The 16,903-nt window shown below is 37.3% G+C and overlaps 1 protein-coding gene across 4 annotated transcripts in view; it reads right to left on the reverse strand.

The window, feature by feature from the left end:
- PCNT (pericentrin) overlaps positions 1-16,903 on the reverse strand; it is a 106,231-nt gene that overhangs the window by 20,588 nt on the left and 68,740 nt on the right. For 3 of the 4 annotated variants that reach the window (XM_063430042.1, XM_063430041.1, XM_063430039.1), the window contains 14 exons: positions 16,619-16,794; positions 16,181-16,428; positions 14,490-15,135; positions 13,241-13,471; positions 12,300-12,428; positions 12,013-12,159; positions 9,601-9,752; positions 8,421-8,632; positions 7,958-8,175; positions 7,619-7,781; positions 4,637-4,849; positions 3,335-3,564; positions 3,003-3,116; positions 242-262 (listed from right to left, as the gene is read on the reverse strand). In XM_063430042.1, the coding sequence (XP_063286112.1) occupies positions 242-262; positions 3,003-3,116; positions 3,335-3,564; positions 4,637-4,849; positions 7,619-7,781; positions 7,958-8,175; positions 8,421-8,632; positions 9,601-9,752; positions 12,013-12,159; positions 12,300-12,428; positions 13,241-13,471; positions 14,490-15,135; positions 16,181-16,428; positions 16,619-16,794 (2,900 nt within the window). The remainder of the gene's footprint in view (positions 1-241; positions 263-3,002; positions 3,117-3,334; positions 3,565-4,636; positions 4,850-7,618; positions 7,782-7,957; positions 8,176-8,420; positions 8,633-9,600; positions 9,753-12,012; positions 12,160-12,299; positions 12,429-13,240; positions 13,472-14,489; positions 15,136-16,180; positions 16,429-16,618; positions 16,795-16,903) is intronic. The other variant, XM_063430040.1, reaches the window with a different exon arrangement.

Consider the following 16,903-nt stretch of genomic DNA (forward strand, 5'->3'; position numbering starts at 1 on the left):
CTCATACCTTCGTTGCCTGGAGTGTCCCTTTAAAATGTCAATCACAAATTGGCAGGCTTTATAATCGATGTACCATTGGTACTACAAAGATATGCCATGCGGGAATACTAGAGTACTGGGGATCTACAGGTTAGAGTAGACACTAGCTTATTTGCTACAGCCATGCAAAATGGAAAGACTGTTAGAAGGGCATTGAACAGAAAAAGGGGATTATTTCACTTGAAAGGTAGCATGCTTATACCTGAATACACCAGTCATGTAGCTGAGTCACCATCACATAGAAAAGAGGAAAGGGATACCATTTTAAGTGTCAAACTACTTTATACATTAATATCGGTGGTTAGATTTCCTCAAGAGAACTAAAACAAACATTGGTAAGAGCAAACTTCAATATAACACCAAATGTATTAAAGTTAACTAACTCGAAAATAAAGGGTTAAGCTATGAAACTTTATTTACTATACCCACCTTGAATATGCGCTGCAAAGGGTTTTAAAGAGGATATTATGGAACTAAAAAACTAAAAAAATGCAAAGGAGGGCTACAATATTAATAAGGGGAACAGGAAATTTGTGTTATTAAGAAAGGCAAGATAAAGGAGAAAAATTGTTTAATTTAGCAAATCGGATGTCACAGAGGAGAATACAAATATATACATGGCCGGTACAAACAACTCTCTGATAAAATGTTCATTAATATGGCTGTACAAAAAGGACAAGAGGCCATCCATCTAATCAAAAAGAGAGGAGATTTCACTAATGGCAGAGGCACTTCCCTTTGCAAATTTTTGTGTCTCAATTTCCCCTCATCTGTAATATTTGAAAGTCACCTTAGTTTTATTTTTAATGGTTTTTATAATGTAAAGTAGAGACTACTCTACTTATGGCGTTCTACGGGCAGAACTTAAACAAGGTTTTTTTTCAGTTGCCAATCAAATTTACCCATAAGCCATCATTCAAAATAATCCCTTAAAACGAACAAACTGCAAACATCAAGGGCTGAGGAGGACAAAATGGAGGCACCCATACTCTGAGATTTGGCTTAAAGGAAGAGAAGATAATAGGTGGAGATGGGGTGTGTATGGTGGGGGATTTTAATAATTAAGGGAAAAAAAGCCTGGAAGTTACGTTTTTGAAACGTATTTTTTTGTTGTTCTGTTTTTCATTTAAATGCATGAAAATACCCCACAAAGAACAAGTTAAATAATCAAAGAATGGTGAAACATGAAAGAAACAAGAAAATAAAAATGACAGGTGCCTTAAAGTAAAGAACAATAAATATGCAAATTATGAGAGATTGTTTTATCAGATTCTGTACATTGGACAATTTTTGTAAAGTCAAGATGTTCAAGAAAATAACAGAGATTAGATAGATAGATAGACAGAGAGAGAGAGATTGTTGATACAAAGGAATATCTAACTGCGGTTTTGAAATCATAACAGATACGTGCGAAAGACTGAGCTTGATGGAATTTTTTTTGCCAGCCTAAATAACTTGAAATTATGTAAACTGTGAATTATAAAGAACAAGCAGGGGGATATTTTTTTGTCTAAAATAATGGAATTTGAAAGATTCCCAAGGTATGATATTTCCCCAGCTCCAGTACTTTAATTTCAAAGAACAAGAGTAATCTGTATAGAATACACATGCAGTATATATATATATATATATATATATATTATCATATGTACACGTGTGCAGGCAAGCCACATTTTCTTTTCTGTTTATACTAACCTCCCACTGTAATAAGAACTAAAACTGTAGTATACTAGAAACTCTGGGCTTCTTACGGTTTAAATTGACACTAAGCTACACAACCACTGCAGTGTAATGTAGTGTTTTTAGTGTAAAGAGACTGTCCCTGCGGTCTCTACAATGCAAATACTGCATATTCTGGAAAAAAAAAAAGGGCAGTGTTTACATTGCCTCACTAGGGGGGCTTCCTGTTGCAGTTTTGCAATCTTTTGCAGATTGAGTAAATGCATCACTATCAGGAGTTGCTGATTGGCGTATAATGACAATTGCCTCACATGTGCACTAGTCTCCCAATACTTCCCTACGGGAAAGCATTGTATTAGATGAGATCATCAGTAGCCAAAAGAGGAGTGGAGGCTGCAGCAGCAAAACCAGTGCAGGAGGACTACAAGCAAGTAAAAAAATATTGAAATTATTTTAGGGAGGGCCGGTGCTTAATCCAAACAGTAGTAATACATGTTTGTGCTCCATTAAGGCTAGTCCAGCTCACTATTGGTTAAAGGACCACTCTAGGCACCCAGACCACTTCAGCTTAATGAGGTGGTCTGGGTGCCAGGTCCTTCTAGGGTTAACCCATTTTTTCAGAAACATAGCAGTTTCAGAGAAACTGCTATGTTTATGAATGGGTTAAGCCTTCCCCTATGTCCTCTAGTGGCTGTCTCATTGACAGCCGCTAGAGGCGCTTGCGTGCTTCTCACTGTGATTTTCACAGTGAGAGCACGCCAGCGTCCATAGGAAAGCATTGTGAATGCTTTCCTATGTGACCGGCTGAATGCGCGCGCAGCTCTTGCCGCGCGTGCGCATTCAGCCGACGGGGAGGAGAAGAGGAGGATCGGAGGAGGAGAGCAGGAGGAGATCTCTCCGCCCAGCGCTGGAAAAAGGTAAGTTTTTACCCCTTTCTCCTTTCCAGAGCCGGGCGGGAGGGGGTCCCTGAGGGTGGGGGCACCCTCAGGGCACTCTAGTGCCAGGAAAACGAGTATGCTTTCCTGGCACTAGAGTGGTCCTTTAAGAAGGAATTTTTCCTGGTTTGTTGCAAAATTGGAAGCGCTTCAGACTATGTTTTTTGCCTTCTTTTGTATAAACACCAAAATCATATGTGAGAAAGGCTGAACTTGATGGACGCAAGTCTCTTTTCAGCTATGTAACTATATAAAAATGTCAGCACATACGCGGACGATGTGGGCCACGATAGGTTTCATATTTATCATATACCAAAAACACATTTACATCTCACATGTTCCACTCACCCCATAGGCCCTGAATTCTCCTTGGTTCTTCAATGTCTGTTTGAGCTGTTCCTCCAGTTTCTGGATCTCTTGCTGGAAATCATCTCGCTCATGCTCACGTTCTACAGCCTGCTCCTGAAGTGGAATAAAATGGAAACACAATAACTAATCAAACCTACACCCATAATAATTTTGCAGCATTTAGTAATAAAATAGGTGGAATCTGGAAATTGCAAAGCAGTGGCATTTATAAACCTATGGAAATTTGTAATAATTTTTACTCTATTTCAGAGGACACACCGTTTTGTTTTCCAGATGACTAACCTTTTACCAAGTAAAATTAAATCACTTACATCCATGAACTGTCTCTGGTTTTTCAGTTGCTTTTCGAGAGACTGGATTTGCTGTTTAAGGTCAGACATATCACTGGTCTTTTTCATAAGCTCCTGATTGCGAGACATTTGTTCTTCTAGCTCCATTTCCAAGACCTTCATCTGAGAAAGTAAATTGGATTGATCCTTCTTTGCCTGGCATTGCAGCTCTAGTTTATCTTTGGCCAAGCGTTCAGTTTCCTTCAGTAATTCTGCAGAAAAATAAATAAATGGTAGAGACCAAATAGGGCTTTAGGATATCCACATTTCCAAGTGAAACTGCAATTCAAACAAAAAATACTGATCTCTACAAGTGATGCAACCAAAATCCTAAATGGTGGCCCCACTTGTAGAATAAATGCCGTGGCATGCCATTTGCAGTGTTGGAATCATGTCCAGTACCTGCAACAAGCTAAATTCAGAGGTTCTACTAACTTCAAGGAGAGTAAAAAAACCTAGGAGAGTTTGAACAATGGGGTGCAATTTGGATAAAGCTTAAACAAGTCAGCTAGAGTTTACATGCAAAGGGTTTATCCAAGTTACAAAAGGGAAATTTGTGAAGGACTGTATAATGAATAGACTCGCAAACACACTTCCTAAGCATGCCATTCGAGTGCTTTGCCTACACCTCACAGACAGAGGGGACAAGCAGGCACGATACAAACAGATACATAGCCCAGCACGGATTAGAACATGGGCTGAAGGCAAGCACCCTCTGGGAGTCCTAATAAATAATAGTTGCTGATAAATCACAATGCTTTTCTATTGTTGGCGACAATCGGGTGTCATTTGTAACAATAAAAGAACTATTGTATTTAAGTAAGGACGCCATGTCCACCATGTCTTCGAGGACACATAGTACTTATTGATTGCAACATAGTGACACCCCGTAGTAAGCAGAAGTCAAATTATGCAGGAAGTAAATCAGGCATCCTACAGCATATATACACTACTTAGTACAGGGCAGCGTTTTGTTATGTCGATCAACACAACAAATTCAGGTGTATCCAGGAAGAAAGGGGATCTGGACACCTTATGCTTAAGCCCTTACAAGAGATTTTCAAGCAAAGTCTTTTTAAGCCAACAAGGTTACATAATCCAGATTATAACCCTGTTACCAATTTAAAATAAAAAAATAAATAAAAATAAATAAATATAAAAAAAATCATGGAAATCAAGCTGCACTTTCTTATGCCTATATTTACTTGGGGCAATACCAAGGATTACAAAAGTTTATGCTTGAACTTTAATTCACAATTTAAAGTAAACTCAAAAGCTTCTCACCAACTTCAATATTTTCTACATTTCCAGACAGAATCTCTTGCAGCCGCGTCAGCACTTCCCTCTGCTCTTTAGATATAGCAGGTTCCTTAGTAAGGATCTTCAATTGTTCCTGAGACTTCTCCAGCTCCATAACCAAGTGGCGCTCTGCACCCTCCTTTCGTGATAATTCCTCCTCCAACGAAGCCTTTTCAACAGCATAACCTTCAATGAGGCCTAATAGGTAGATTAAACCGGAGCACAGAAGGCTTGGGGTTAAGACAAGTAATGTATGCAGAATCTGTAAACATGGGTCATTACATGTCCCAATGGTTCGAAACTTTATTACAGCATTTTGTGAACTCTTGCTATTAATATTAGATCTATTAATTATTTTATCATAGTTTGCCATTTTAGATTCGGGGTCTAGTAAATAATCAGAGTGTTGGAAACAATTATTTTGTCGATAAGACAGCAAACGGAAATAGGAAAGTGCAACACAGATAGAAAGATGTGTTACCCATGTCAATAAAACAGGTTCAAGAAAAAAAAGAAAAAGAAAAAAATTAAAATAAAAACACAACGCACTAAACAAACAAGTAGCCCTCTACTTTCTTTCCCTTGCTGAACTCTTTCTCCACTTCTACCGTCCCTTCAAAAACACCCTCTAAAAACACTCTGAAATCCATCTTGGAGTAGAGACATTATGCTCTAGTCTAGGGGAAGGTTACACCACAATATCACCAATACATTCCTTTACAATTCATTTATTTCCCATGTAAACCAACCAATGATCTTATATTCTGTGCTGCACCAATCTTCAGTTCATTTTAATTCCAATTGATACTATATTTTTTCCTCTTTATCTGTTCCCTTGATATACAGCACATTTAATTGAGATACATCCTTGCTCTTTATAGCCAAAATCATAACCAAACATTGTATATACGGTTTATTATTTTAAAATGTGAATACATAGAAGGATGTTAAAACTAAAATAAAAAAAAAGTAAAAAAAAAAAAAAAAAAAAAGATGCCGAAATATAAATATATATATATATATATATATATATATATATATATATATATATATATATATATATACATATACACACACACACACACACACACACACACACATACACACACAAGCTAAATCTTAAGGAACTGAATCCACTATGAGCATGTTACTGCAAATAACACACTAGAGCAGGGTTTCCCCAATTAATTTTTCCCTTGGAACCCTTTGACATGGTATAGAAAAACTTTGGAATGGCAACAAAAAAAGTGTGCCGTATAGTAGCGCAGTGCAAACCATTCAGTGAGCAGAGTGTAATGTTGTCTTTTGCTGGCAAATTCTTTTTATATCTGGTTTAATTGTTGACAATTGTATTCACATATCTGCAGTTGCATCAAGTTGATTTCGATACTTTGTTTTTGTTGCAGAGTAAACCGAGAATCCAATATCACATAAGTATGTGCTGGCGAATGGCAACAGAACTTTGATTACCAGCTTGGACAATTCTGGGTATTCTTCGCGTAAATCATCCCCAAAAAGCAATAAGAGAAACTTCTTTGACTATCAGAAGTTATATCGATCAGATTCTCAAAATCTACATCAGAAAAATTGGCTGGCTTGTCTTTTATGAATGGATTTCGAACCCACTCATTGTTTTCATTCAAGAATGTAAAATACGGATTAATAGATGTGATTAAATGGCGAAGATGAACTACAATTTCATTGCGAATTACATCTTCAAGTTCAATTTCTGATTCTTCAAGAAAATCCTTAAGTGTTGGCAAAGAGTTCAAATTATTTTACTCAACAGATGAGGTCCAAAACTGCAACTTACGAGACAGTGGAAATATTTTATCTCTTGCATTAAAAATATTAGTGTTTTTTCCTTGGAGTGATAAACATTTAATTTGGTGAATATGTCCGTAAGATATGCTACTTTGAATAACTACAGAGTGTTTGTTAACCGATCAGAATCTAAATTTATGATCCTAGAATTATGCAAACAACTCTTGACACAATTCAAACATTATAACAAGGACTTTACCTCGTGATAGCCAACGGACTTATGATTGCAAAAGCAGAGCAGTGACTATCCATATCTTCACATATAATTTTAAATAGTCGTTATTGTAATGGTCGACTTTTTATAAATTTAATAATCTGGACCGATTCTTCTAGCACAGTTTTAAGTGAGATTTAAATATTTTTAGCTACCAGTGCATGTCTGAAGGACAGTGAGAACTGGTGCTGTTTTTTTTGCTACATTTCTTATTTGTGTCACAGCGCCTGCCACTTTCACCAACTATTGCTTTGGCACCATCACTGCACACATCTACACATTTGTCCTAATTTTTACTGTGTGTGTTCATGAACTTCTGGATACAGTTAAAGATGTTCTCACCAGTGGTATGAGTTTTCAAAGGTTCACAGAGAAGCAAGTCTTCTTCAATCTGTTTGTCAAAATTATATCTAACAAACATCTGTGGACTTGTCCCATTGCAGTGAGTACCCATCAAATTGATTTAGTCAAGAAATTAGTTCAGTATGGATGTCATCAGCAAGATCATGAATATGGCGCAAAACTGTTGTTGGAGAGTGGGACGGCTTAAATTTTTTTTTAATCAACTTCTCCCTTAAAATAAATGACACTATTTTTTTGGCACATGCTATGTGGTAACTCACTCTGTAAGAAGCCTCTGTGGCTTTCGTTAGCATTTTGAATTTTTTTGCTCTTCTGATACTCCTTTAGCTTTCGCTTAAAAAAGTCAATGTCTTTATCTTTGTACTCTGCGTGGTTTTGCTCAAAATGACGACGTAATTTAGCGGTGCTAATAAACGGTTTGGCAAGAACACCAATTGGGAAACGCTGCAGTAGAGCATGTGCTGTCTAAGGGACTGTCCAGTCGAGTCAGAGATTAGAGATACAAAATAGTAAAATAGTAAGCTTAATCCGGATATAAAACAGAAACTGTTAAATTTGCACCTCACCTTGGGCTTTGTGAAGCTCCACTTGTAATTTATTCTTAGCCTCGGTCTCTTCAACCAATCGTTTCAGAAGGTCTTGGCTCTGGTTCACAACCATCGCCATTTCTTGGTTCCTGCTACGAAACTCCACCTGGAAACGAGTCTGCATCTCACGAGTCTGCTCAATCTACATAAACAGAAAATTAGAGCAATTTAAGGAATGAGAGAGGTTGCCTGCCAGTCAGAGATGAAGAAAACCTAATAGTTTCATAACGGATTAGAATGAAGAGTTTATCTTTACTTGAACTGAAAATTACATTAACATAGTAATGTTTTGCTTCAAACTATCAGTGTGGTGCTCACCTGGATTTCTGAACCATTAACCATCTCAAGTAGTCGCTCAACTGCAGCTCGCAAGCGTTGGCTAATCTGTAGGATCTTCTCTTCATTCTCTAGGCCAACCTCAAGGCCACCGAGCACACTGTCACATAGATATTCTGACACTTCACAGCCTTCATCGGAGGACATCAAACTGTGCTCAGTCATCGTGTCACAATCTGGGCTAGCACGATGCTTGTCATCTAACAGGAGGAATTAAGGTCAATTACATACTTCTGAGCACAACAACGACAGCTATAGAGAATTTCTAAGAAGGGGCTACCATCAATAAGTAATTCAACCCCAGTGCATCTATTAAACATTAGAAAAAATACATTTACTTCTTTACAAACAGAATATTTCCACAGTTACTACTGAGAACATGTACACAGTCTATAGCATACAAAGTATTGATATAGTAAAAATTCAGTAAATGTAAGATCTTTACCGTTGTCTGGAAGCTCGCGGTCTTTGCATTGCACAGAGATTCCCCATGGCTTTGTCGTAGTATCCATGCTGTCATCAATATCATTTGGCAACAGTGTTTTATCTAAGCAGACACTGATGTTCTTAGAGATCAGATCCTCTATGGATAGTGAGCTTTTTAGAACTTCAGTAAACACCTTGAGAAGACGTTGACAGGAATCCTGCAGCTTTTTCCTGGAAGAGACTATGCATCACTAATCTACCATGGAAAAGCATGTGGATTAAATAAATTACATTGGAGAGTGACATACAAATCATTTTAACATCTGTACATTGTAAAAGCCGGACAATGAGTACAGTTTTAAGTGAATTATTTACACATTACACACAGAAATAACCTAAATGCCAACTAGTAAATCATTTAACAGAAACAGTTCTTCAAAAGAAATTACACATTGTTGTGAATAGTAAAAATCACTACATACAAAACAAGCAATTATAGACGGACAACACCGAAACTTTGTTTGAAATAAGGGACACATTGCATGTCCCAATGGTTAACACCGACAATATGAAAACAGACCTGAGTAGGATCATTTTTAAATGCACAGTATAAAGCTAAAATATTGTTTGTGGCCATGGTTTTGAAAGTACAATATTGGGCTGACAAATTAGCTATACTTTGACGCTGCTCCTTTCTATTATACGGCAAATTAGCATGCAGAAAAAAAGGGATGCTCACATGGTTTCAAACATTTAATCCAGATGCGGAGAATGGATTGGTAGCACAATACATATACTGAACTGTTGGTTCAGTCATGTGACCTAGAAACATGAGAGTAACCCGTGACATTGATTTCAAATTCAGTGTTGCAATGAGAGATAATATTCTGAAGCCAAAACACCAAGACAATGAATCAGATTTATTTTTCTGTCCGGGGGAGGGAATAAGTAAAATAATGTATTTTGTTTAACTTTTTCAGCACTTTAGGACATTATCTGTAATGATTTTGTTTTCAGTAAATTCAAGAGGAAATTATTGATATGGTGCTTTCCTATTAAGATGAAACAATTGGAATAAAGATTTGGACTGATTTGATGAAAATGAAATGTATATCTGCAGCTACAGAGAGAAAACCAATGACATTTTAGATGTATACCCCTTTGGTCACAAACCCTAATTTCTCTTAAAACAAACTCACAGTTCCTGTTGAGAATTCTGTGCATCTGTTCGTAGCATTGCTACCAAATTGTCAGATTCCTGGTTCTCTCGCTCCCTCCTCTGTACGAGAACGTCAAGCTGTGTCTCGGAAGTTTCCATTTCTTTGGTCAGGACAGACACCCTCTCTTGCAACTGATTAGTCCGAGACATGGAAAACAACATTAGAAAGCTGAGCATGACCTGGGTATATCATCCTTGTGGATGGTGCATTCTAGGCTCATGTTAAGAATGGGGTCTGGGTGCAACAAGTCCCTTTCCATTGCTTACAAACGTTCTGTTCCAGTAACCCAGCAACAAAAGCAGCTTCCTTACATTTACACTTCTTGGGTTTAATGCCCAGAGGCATAGGGAGGAGCTTTGCACCAAAACAATAAGCTGCCACCATAGAGCATAGCTTTAGCAGAGTGCACAAAGCATTACTTTAAAGTTTCAACCCTAGACAGTTGCTACGACAACAGCTTGGAGCTGTATCCAACAAAAGCAGAAGACATGTAATTCCAGAGGAGGTAGATGTTCCCACATTATACAAAGAATGAAAGTTAAAACAATTTTAAACCATTGCATCGGCAACACAAAAAACTGCAGCCCAGGGCTGATGAGGTTTTACAAATCCATCTTGTAATGCTTTTACAGAGCTGGGCCACTAGAATGTTGCATGCTGTGCTCTGTACTATTGCTGCATTGGCCATTCACACGTTCAGTTTGATACATTGCGAAAGACAAATATATATCAAATGTTTTGCATTATGTTAAAATAAAAATTCATTGCAAAAATGCAAAGCCCTGTAATGTAGTATGAATAACATTTTTGTCCTGGCATAGGTGAGCACTCTAAAGACACATACAGCCCACATACAAAGGTGAAAAAGCGCACACAAGGAGTATAGTTGTCTCCTGTAGTATAAAAGAGTTTTTAAAGTGTAATATGTATGTACATAGGTAAATAAAGTAGTGCTTTTTGAAGACCAAAAAAAATAAACCAATCTCTAGAGCCTATAAATTGACTCTAAACTGTGGAAGCTTGGAGTTACACCTTGCTTCAGGCAAGTAAATGTCCTAAATAGAGACATTCGAAGTAACACCTTGCTTCAGATGAATGGAGGTCCCAAAGCTAGCTGGATAGTAGCAGCAGAAAATATTTTCAGGAACCAAAATAAAAGTTAAAATAACATTCATTAATATTTGCTTCAAAACAGAATAAAATAAAGTATAATATTGCAGCACACCACAATTTAACTGTTAAAAACAGTCTTAGTCAGGTGCATATGTACATTCAAAAACCAAGTATAGTATATATCCTTCCTATTCCCCCAAATGAATGTCCATCCCAAATTAAATTCATAAGGGAAACTTATATGGAAACCGGAACTAAGCCTTTTACAATATCAGAGGTACAGTTTACTTTCGAAATATATGTATTTGCCAGTCCCAAAATTGAGTAACTCCCATTCTCCACTGTTAAGGTCCTTTCCTAAGGAGCAGCTATTTGTCTGGTTTAGGATGTACCATCTCCAAACACCTCCACAATCATGAAGGCATTTCCACATCCGTTCTTCCTCACGTCCGTCCAAACCGCATCCAAATTATAGGCTCTAGAGATTGTGAGTTTTCCAATAACCCCTTCAATAACATATTGCACTATGAAATCTTTCTTTTATACCATATAGGTTTGTATACTACAGGAGACAACCATATTCATTGTGTGTGTTTTTTCACCTTTTTATGTGGTCTGAAGAACATTTATTAAGTGGAAGATTTACAATACACTTTGGGTTGTTTTGCTGCATTGGATTGTGTGTTTAAAAGCACTGTAAAGACTTATGCGTTATTTCTAGATGTGTACATTTGGTTTCATGATGTAAAGACAGACATACACTTTTTTTTGTTACTCTCTTCAAATCAACACAATGGAGCTGTTACTTAATAAAGACCGTGTCCATTTTAAAACCAACTTCACCCTCCTGACAGAAAAAGAAAAAAAAATGTGTTTCTCTTTTATAAGTCAAATGGTACCATGCACATTTGATAAATATTTGAGTATCAAGAACACAAAATGTATGTATGTATAAATTTTATATATATTTATAAAATTTTTTGCCTAGATTAGGTGTTTTTAAAAACTAATAAAATCTGTCAACATTGAAGTTGCTGTTTAGTAGATAGGAGAGTGCGCTGGATCTTGTGCATTGTTTATATATATATATATTTTTTTTTTATATTAAAAAAACAAAAAAACACTTTTACAAAAAATAAAATAAAACAAAAACAACACAAACTATGTTTTCCCATTTTCTTCATATTTTCTTCTCTAAATCCTGAGGTGATCTAATTTTGCATCTATAACCGAGTGTAGTGACCAACTCCCACTTGTGCTGCAAGGATCCCCACTTACATTTAGTACTAATTTGCCTTTTTCCTGGAGCTGCTCCGTTAAACGTTCAATCTCCAGCTGGTGGGAGGTCCGCATTTTCTCCACTTCTATGTTAAGTTGCTCCTCTTTTTCCTGTACAGCAGTACTTTTTAATACTTCATATTCATCCTTAAGAACAAGACAGCCAACACAAGGATTAAGTCAATGACAAATTTGAATTGTTGTCCAATTTAAATATTACAATACTATTCTATATATCAAAGTAAATCACAATCCCAGGTACCAAGAAAACCTCAGCATACACAAACCTTTAACTGAGTGACCTGTTGCTCAAGTAGCATCTCTGACTGACACTTGAGCAACTCCATTTCCTCTTGTAATTGCTGTTGGTGATCACATTTGTCTTGAAGTTCAGAATTCAGGTCTGAGATTAATAACTGAAAGACAATAGAGACAATTTGTAGAATCAGTTAATTGTCTCCAAATTAAAGTAATTAATGCATCCCTCTTTCACCTGTGCTGGAGACTGTAAGAGTGAAAGGGAAACGACATACACATCTGGTGGTCACATCCTCTGGCTGCCTTCTTTTAGCCCAAGAGTCACCATTTATGTGAAAGTTTAAGAGAAACTTGTTCTATTTGACCCTTGGGTGTTTTATTTTGTTGTTGTTGTTGTCGTCATCATCTACGCCTGTTGCCCCTTTGATATAATTTCAAAATAAACAAATCTTTCATCTTGCACTAGCTGCACGAAGGGCTCTTGCTGAAGTCTTCTTTCACGTTTCCACACCCTTAGCCAAAGTTAAGGTAATATGCAAATGGGCAAACTAATGACAATTGTTAAACATTCATCTGCTTTCTTCCACAAGATCTCGATTATATTTAATAATGAATGGTCTTGGATCTGTGTGTTTATTAAGAATGAGCTAATCAAATCGCATATTCTGCTTGCTGGTAGTTTTTGTACTGGTGCCCAACGCTTAACTTATCATACAAGTTATAATGGACAAAGTAATGCTACATTGTTTTTATACAGTTTAATTACTGTATTGCTATTCTTTGACTACTAAATAAATATATAAATGTGAATAAAGAAATTTAAAAATAAAACGAGTATGAATGCATACATTCTTTAAGTGGTCTAAATCTGAACCTCGAAGTAATGATTTGAAAAGAGAAATACCTAAAGTGGCTATATAGGAGACTCGAAATATGCATGGTGTGAGGTCACCTGTAAAAAGGTACTGACCTCCTGTTTTTGAAGCTCTTCCTTCAATCGGTTCAGTTCAGTCTGCAGTTTTTGTGACTGTTCCAGGCTTTCCTCATAAACCTGTGCTCTATGAAGGTCCTGCAGCTCCTGCAACACAAGCCGGTTCTGTTCTTCCATTTGCAACACTTCTTCTCGCAGTGCATCCAATGCCTGATTTTTCTCTGCTTCTAGCTGGGACCGCAACTGACTAAGTTTCTCACTCACATCAGCCTACAAATGGTTAATTTAAAAAAAAAAAAAAAAAAAATATGTAAATTGGCTGCATCACATACACAGTATGTTTTGAAACCTAGCAATCAAGTTGACAGAGTACAAATCTTAAATCTTAAAGCAAATCTAAAACCACTGCCACTTGGCAGACATGCTACACTATTCATGTCCAGTCTTTCCAGCCATTGAACAGTTGACAAAAGGAAAAACTGCATTTGTTTGACAAAACATCCCAGACAATGGTGTGACCTAGTTCTCATTTATACCATTAAAACCATCAGGACACTCCATTTCTGGACAGGCTTACAATACATAGGACATCCACCTTTGTGTTAATCTTATTATTCATAGATCCCCTAGAGGATTTTCCCCACTACAAAAGTCATTATGACGGTGTCTCGATCACACACACAAGACAAATGTTCCACGCCAAAACATTTGGACATAATACAATAAAGCGGTTGACAACACAAGCACAGACATACTTCCTAGTTTACATTGGCAGGATTGTCGTACAGTTTAAGTAATGGATTCACGGCATGCTTTGACATTACAAAATGTTTTATAACAGTCTCTCTATACAGTGCTTTTAAATATTAATCTGGGTTGCACCATAGATGTTACATATGCCAATAATTTTCTTAAAGCTTTGCATTACAGGCCGACTTTAGAGACTATCCTGGTTCAAACAATGAACATGTGATTTTTAACGATCTGCACTGAAACTCTATCCTAGCAACCAGGTGCTCAGGGACCTGTGAAAGCAAGGTGCGGCAAGACACCTGGTGCTTACAGCAGTATGAATTAAAACCAGTTCTAGCATTTCATTTCTGTTGTGCTTGCCAACACGGTTCTACTTGACAAACAGGTGAGTTTGTTAAATTTTGGTTAAGCATTCCATTTTGGGAAGAAAACTTATTAATACCCAACAATTAATTGTGGAGTTTGACATTTAGTTATCGATTTCTCTGATAACGTAGAGATTTAAGAAGAAGGATGCAAATCGTAACATTCTCACCATGTGAGCGGCTTCAAGCTCCTTTGACATGGCCTGAAACTTTTCTATATGAATGGCTGCAAGCTCTTTCCTGAGGAGTTCCTGTGATTGATGTAATGTTTGCTCATGTCGCTCCAGCCACTGTGCCTCAGCCTGAGCTAATCTGTCCTGCATTTCCTTGTCCTTTTCTTGAAGGCGTTCAGATAAGCAGAGCTCCACATCTGCCAGAGCGAGTGTGTGCTCATCGCGGATCTTTTGGATCTCTGTAAGGTAGGATGACTCCAGAGTGTCAAGTTTTGATAAGTGTGATGTCTCCAGGTTTTGAATCTCTTCTTCGTGCTCAGATATAAGAGTTTTGATCTCTTCCTGGTGCTGGCGCTGCAGCTCTGACACACATGCATTTAACTCTTCCTCGTGCCTGCGTTGCAGCTCTGATACATAAGAGCCAGGTTCTCCCTCGTACTGTATGTGTACGCCTGGAGAACCAAGCTCTTTCCTGTACGGACACTGCAGCTCTGATAAATCACTGAGCTCTTCCTCTTGCTTATGTATGCCTGTGAGAAGATGTCGGTCCTCCTTCACATATTCCTCAGAGAGGTTTTCCTTTTGCAGATCTCTCAAGAGACTCTCTTGTTTCTCCAAGTCTTCGTCAAGCTGTTGCAAAAACCTGTAGATGGACATGTAAACAAAGGTAAGAAAACAAATCCTAAAGTAAACAGTAACAATGGACACACTAAACAAAATAAGGAAAACACAAAAAGATTACAAAATGTTAAATAGGAATATCATCAACATCACAAAGAAAGAAATTTAGAAATAGGTTTTTACAAAAATCTAATTCACTATAAACATAATTTATGTTCCTTCACAAATAAGTACAACAGGAGAGGAGCAGCAAAGGTGAAAAGGAATGGATGTAAGCAGAACAAAAACAAGCGGGGCAAGAGAAGGTGGGGCATACACATGTAAAATAAGGAAAGAAGAAGGGATGGAAGGAATGACATTAGGGGATAGCAATCAAAAGGAAAGGAACAGAGATATAGGGGTTGCTGGGCCACCATGGTCTATCCTTATGTTCTTGGCTGTATAGCGATGTGATTTAACGGTGTCAGAAGATAAGTAACAGGACCCAAGAGTTCCTCCATAGTTTTAGTCTTTTCAAACCCACTTTTGACTAAAAACCAGTGGGATAAGCTTTCAAAATCTATTGTGTCAGTAATTGCCCCTAAAACCAAGATTTATTAATATACCCTTGCTTTATGCATCTAGAGCGGATTTATGTCTTGGTGCAGTACAAACTAACAGCTGTCTGAAATTGAAACCCTTCACCTTTATTATAGTATAGGTTTCTTTCAGAATTACCAGTCTGTAAGCAAGTTGTTTATGATGATTTCATTCAGAATCAAAATGGTTTTCCACCTTTAGAGTTCACATAAAACAGCGAACTCGTTTTAAAAGGCTCAGCAATCCAGGCCCCACGCATCCCACTCAAAACGTTCAACAATGAGTGGATAAAGGAAATGGGACGTGTGCAGCGCTATCCGTGGTGTTATGATGGGAGCAAGCGGTCTCTGTATTTTCCCCACTCCCCTTGCATGCATGCTTGCGATCATTAATTGATATTTCACAAAGCTCCTAAATTCCAGCTACATTTATGAAACCCTGTTATATTACGTATTTTACCTTACTATTAATGTCAACATATCACTCACTTGTTCTGTGTGTCTGTTCTTGCAGAATCAAGCTCTGGTTGCAGCCACGTGGTAGGTTCAGCCAACTTCCCAAACGTATGATTCTCAAGTGATTCCAACTTGCTGTCACAATGAACCAGTAGCTCCTGTAGATGGATACCTGACACTTCACTATTGCCCTGTTCTTCTACACCTCTCAGATGATCTTTTGTACTCAATTCAGAACTCTGAACGTTAGGAAGTGGTTCTGTCTGACAGAACTGATCCCTCTGGAATAGAAATAGTTAAATGTAATAATGTACAATGGAGCAGTTAACCAATGAAATAATTATAAAATGGAGAATTTAGATATTTACGTGGTAATAATGGGATAAATATAAGAATTCTATGTGATATTGCCAAGTAAGTCATTTGAAATACTTATTAGATGGGCACCTAAACAGAAACTTGGTCACTTACCTTGTCCAACATAGCTGTTAGTGGCTCATCAAGCTGGTTAGCTGTTTTCACCTCTGAAGAGGTCTCGGTTTCTATAACAGGTTTATTTATTGTGTAAATACACAGTTCATCTGGGTAATCATCTTGACTTTCTACCAAACCTGATTGCCGAGCACTTTGCAGATGTAACTTTATTTCTGTAGTCGTTTTAAAAAAAGGACATTAAAAAAAAATACAAAAATCAGATAGCTTGGGAAGATCAGCCTATCGGATTGTAAAACTTGTAGAATATTTGTACAAGGATAA

Source organism: Pelobates fuscus, chromosome 8 (genome assembly GCF_036172605.1).
Source record: "Pelobates fuscus isolate aPelFus1 chromosome 8, aPelFus1.pri, whole genome shotgun sequence".
In the NCBI taxonomy this organism is placed as follows: Eukaryota; Metazoa; Chordata; class Amphibia; order Anura; family Pelobatidae; genus Pelobates; species Pelobates fuscus.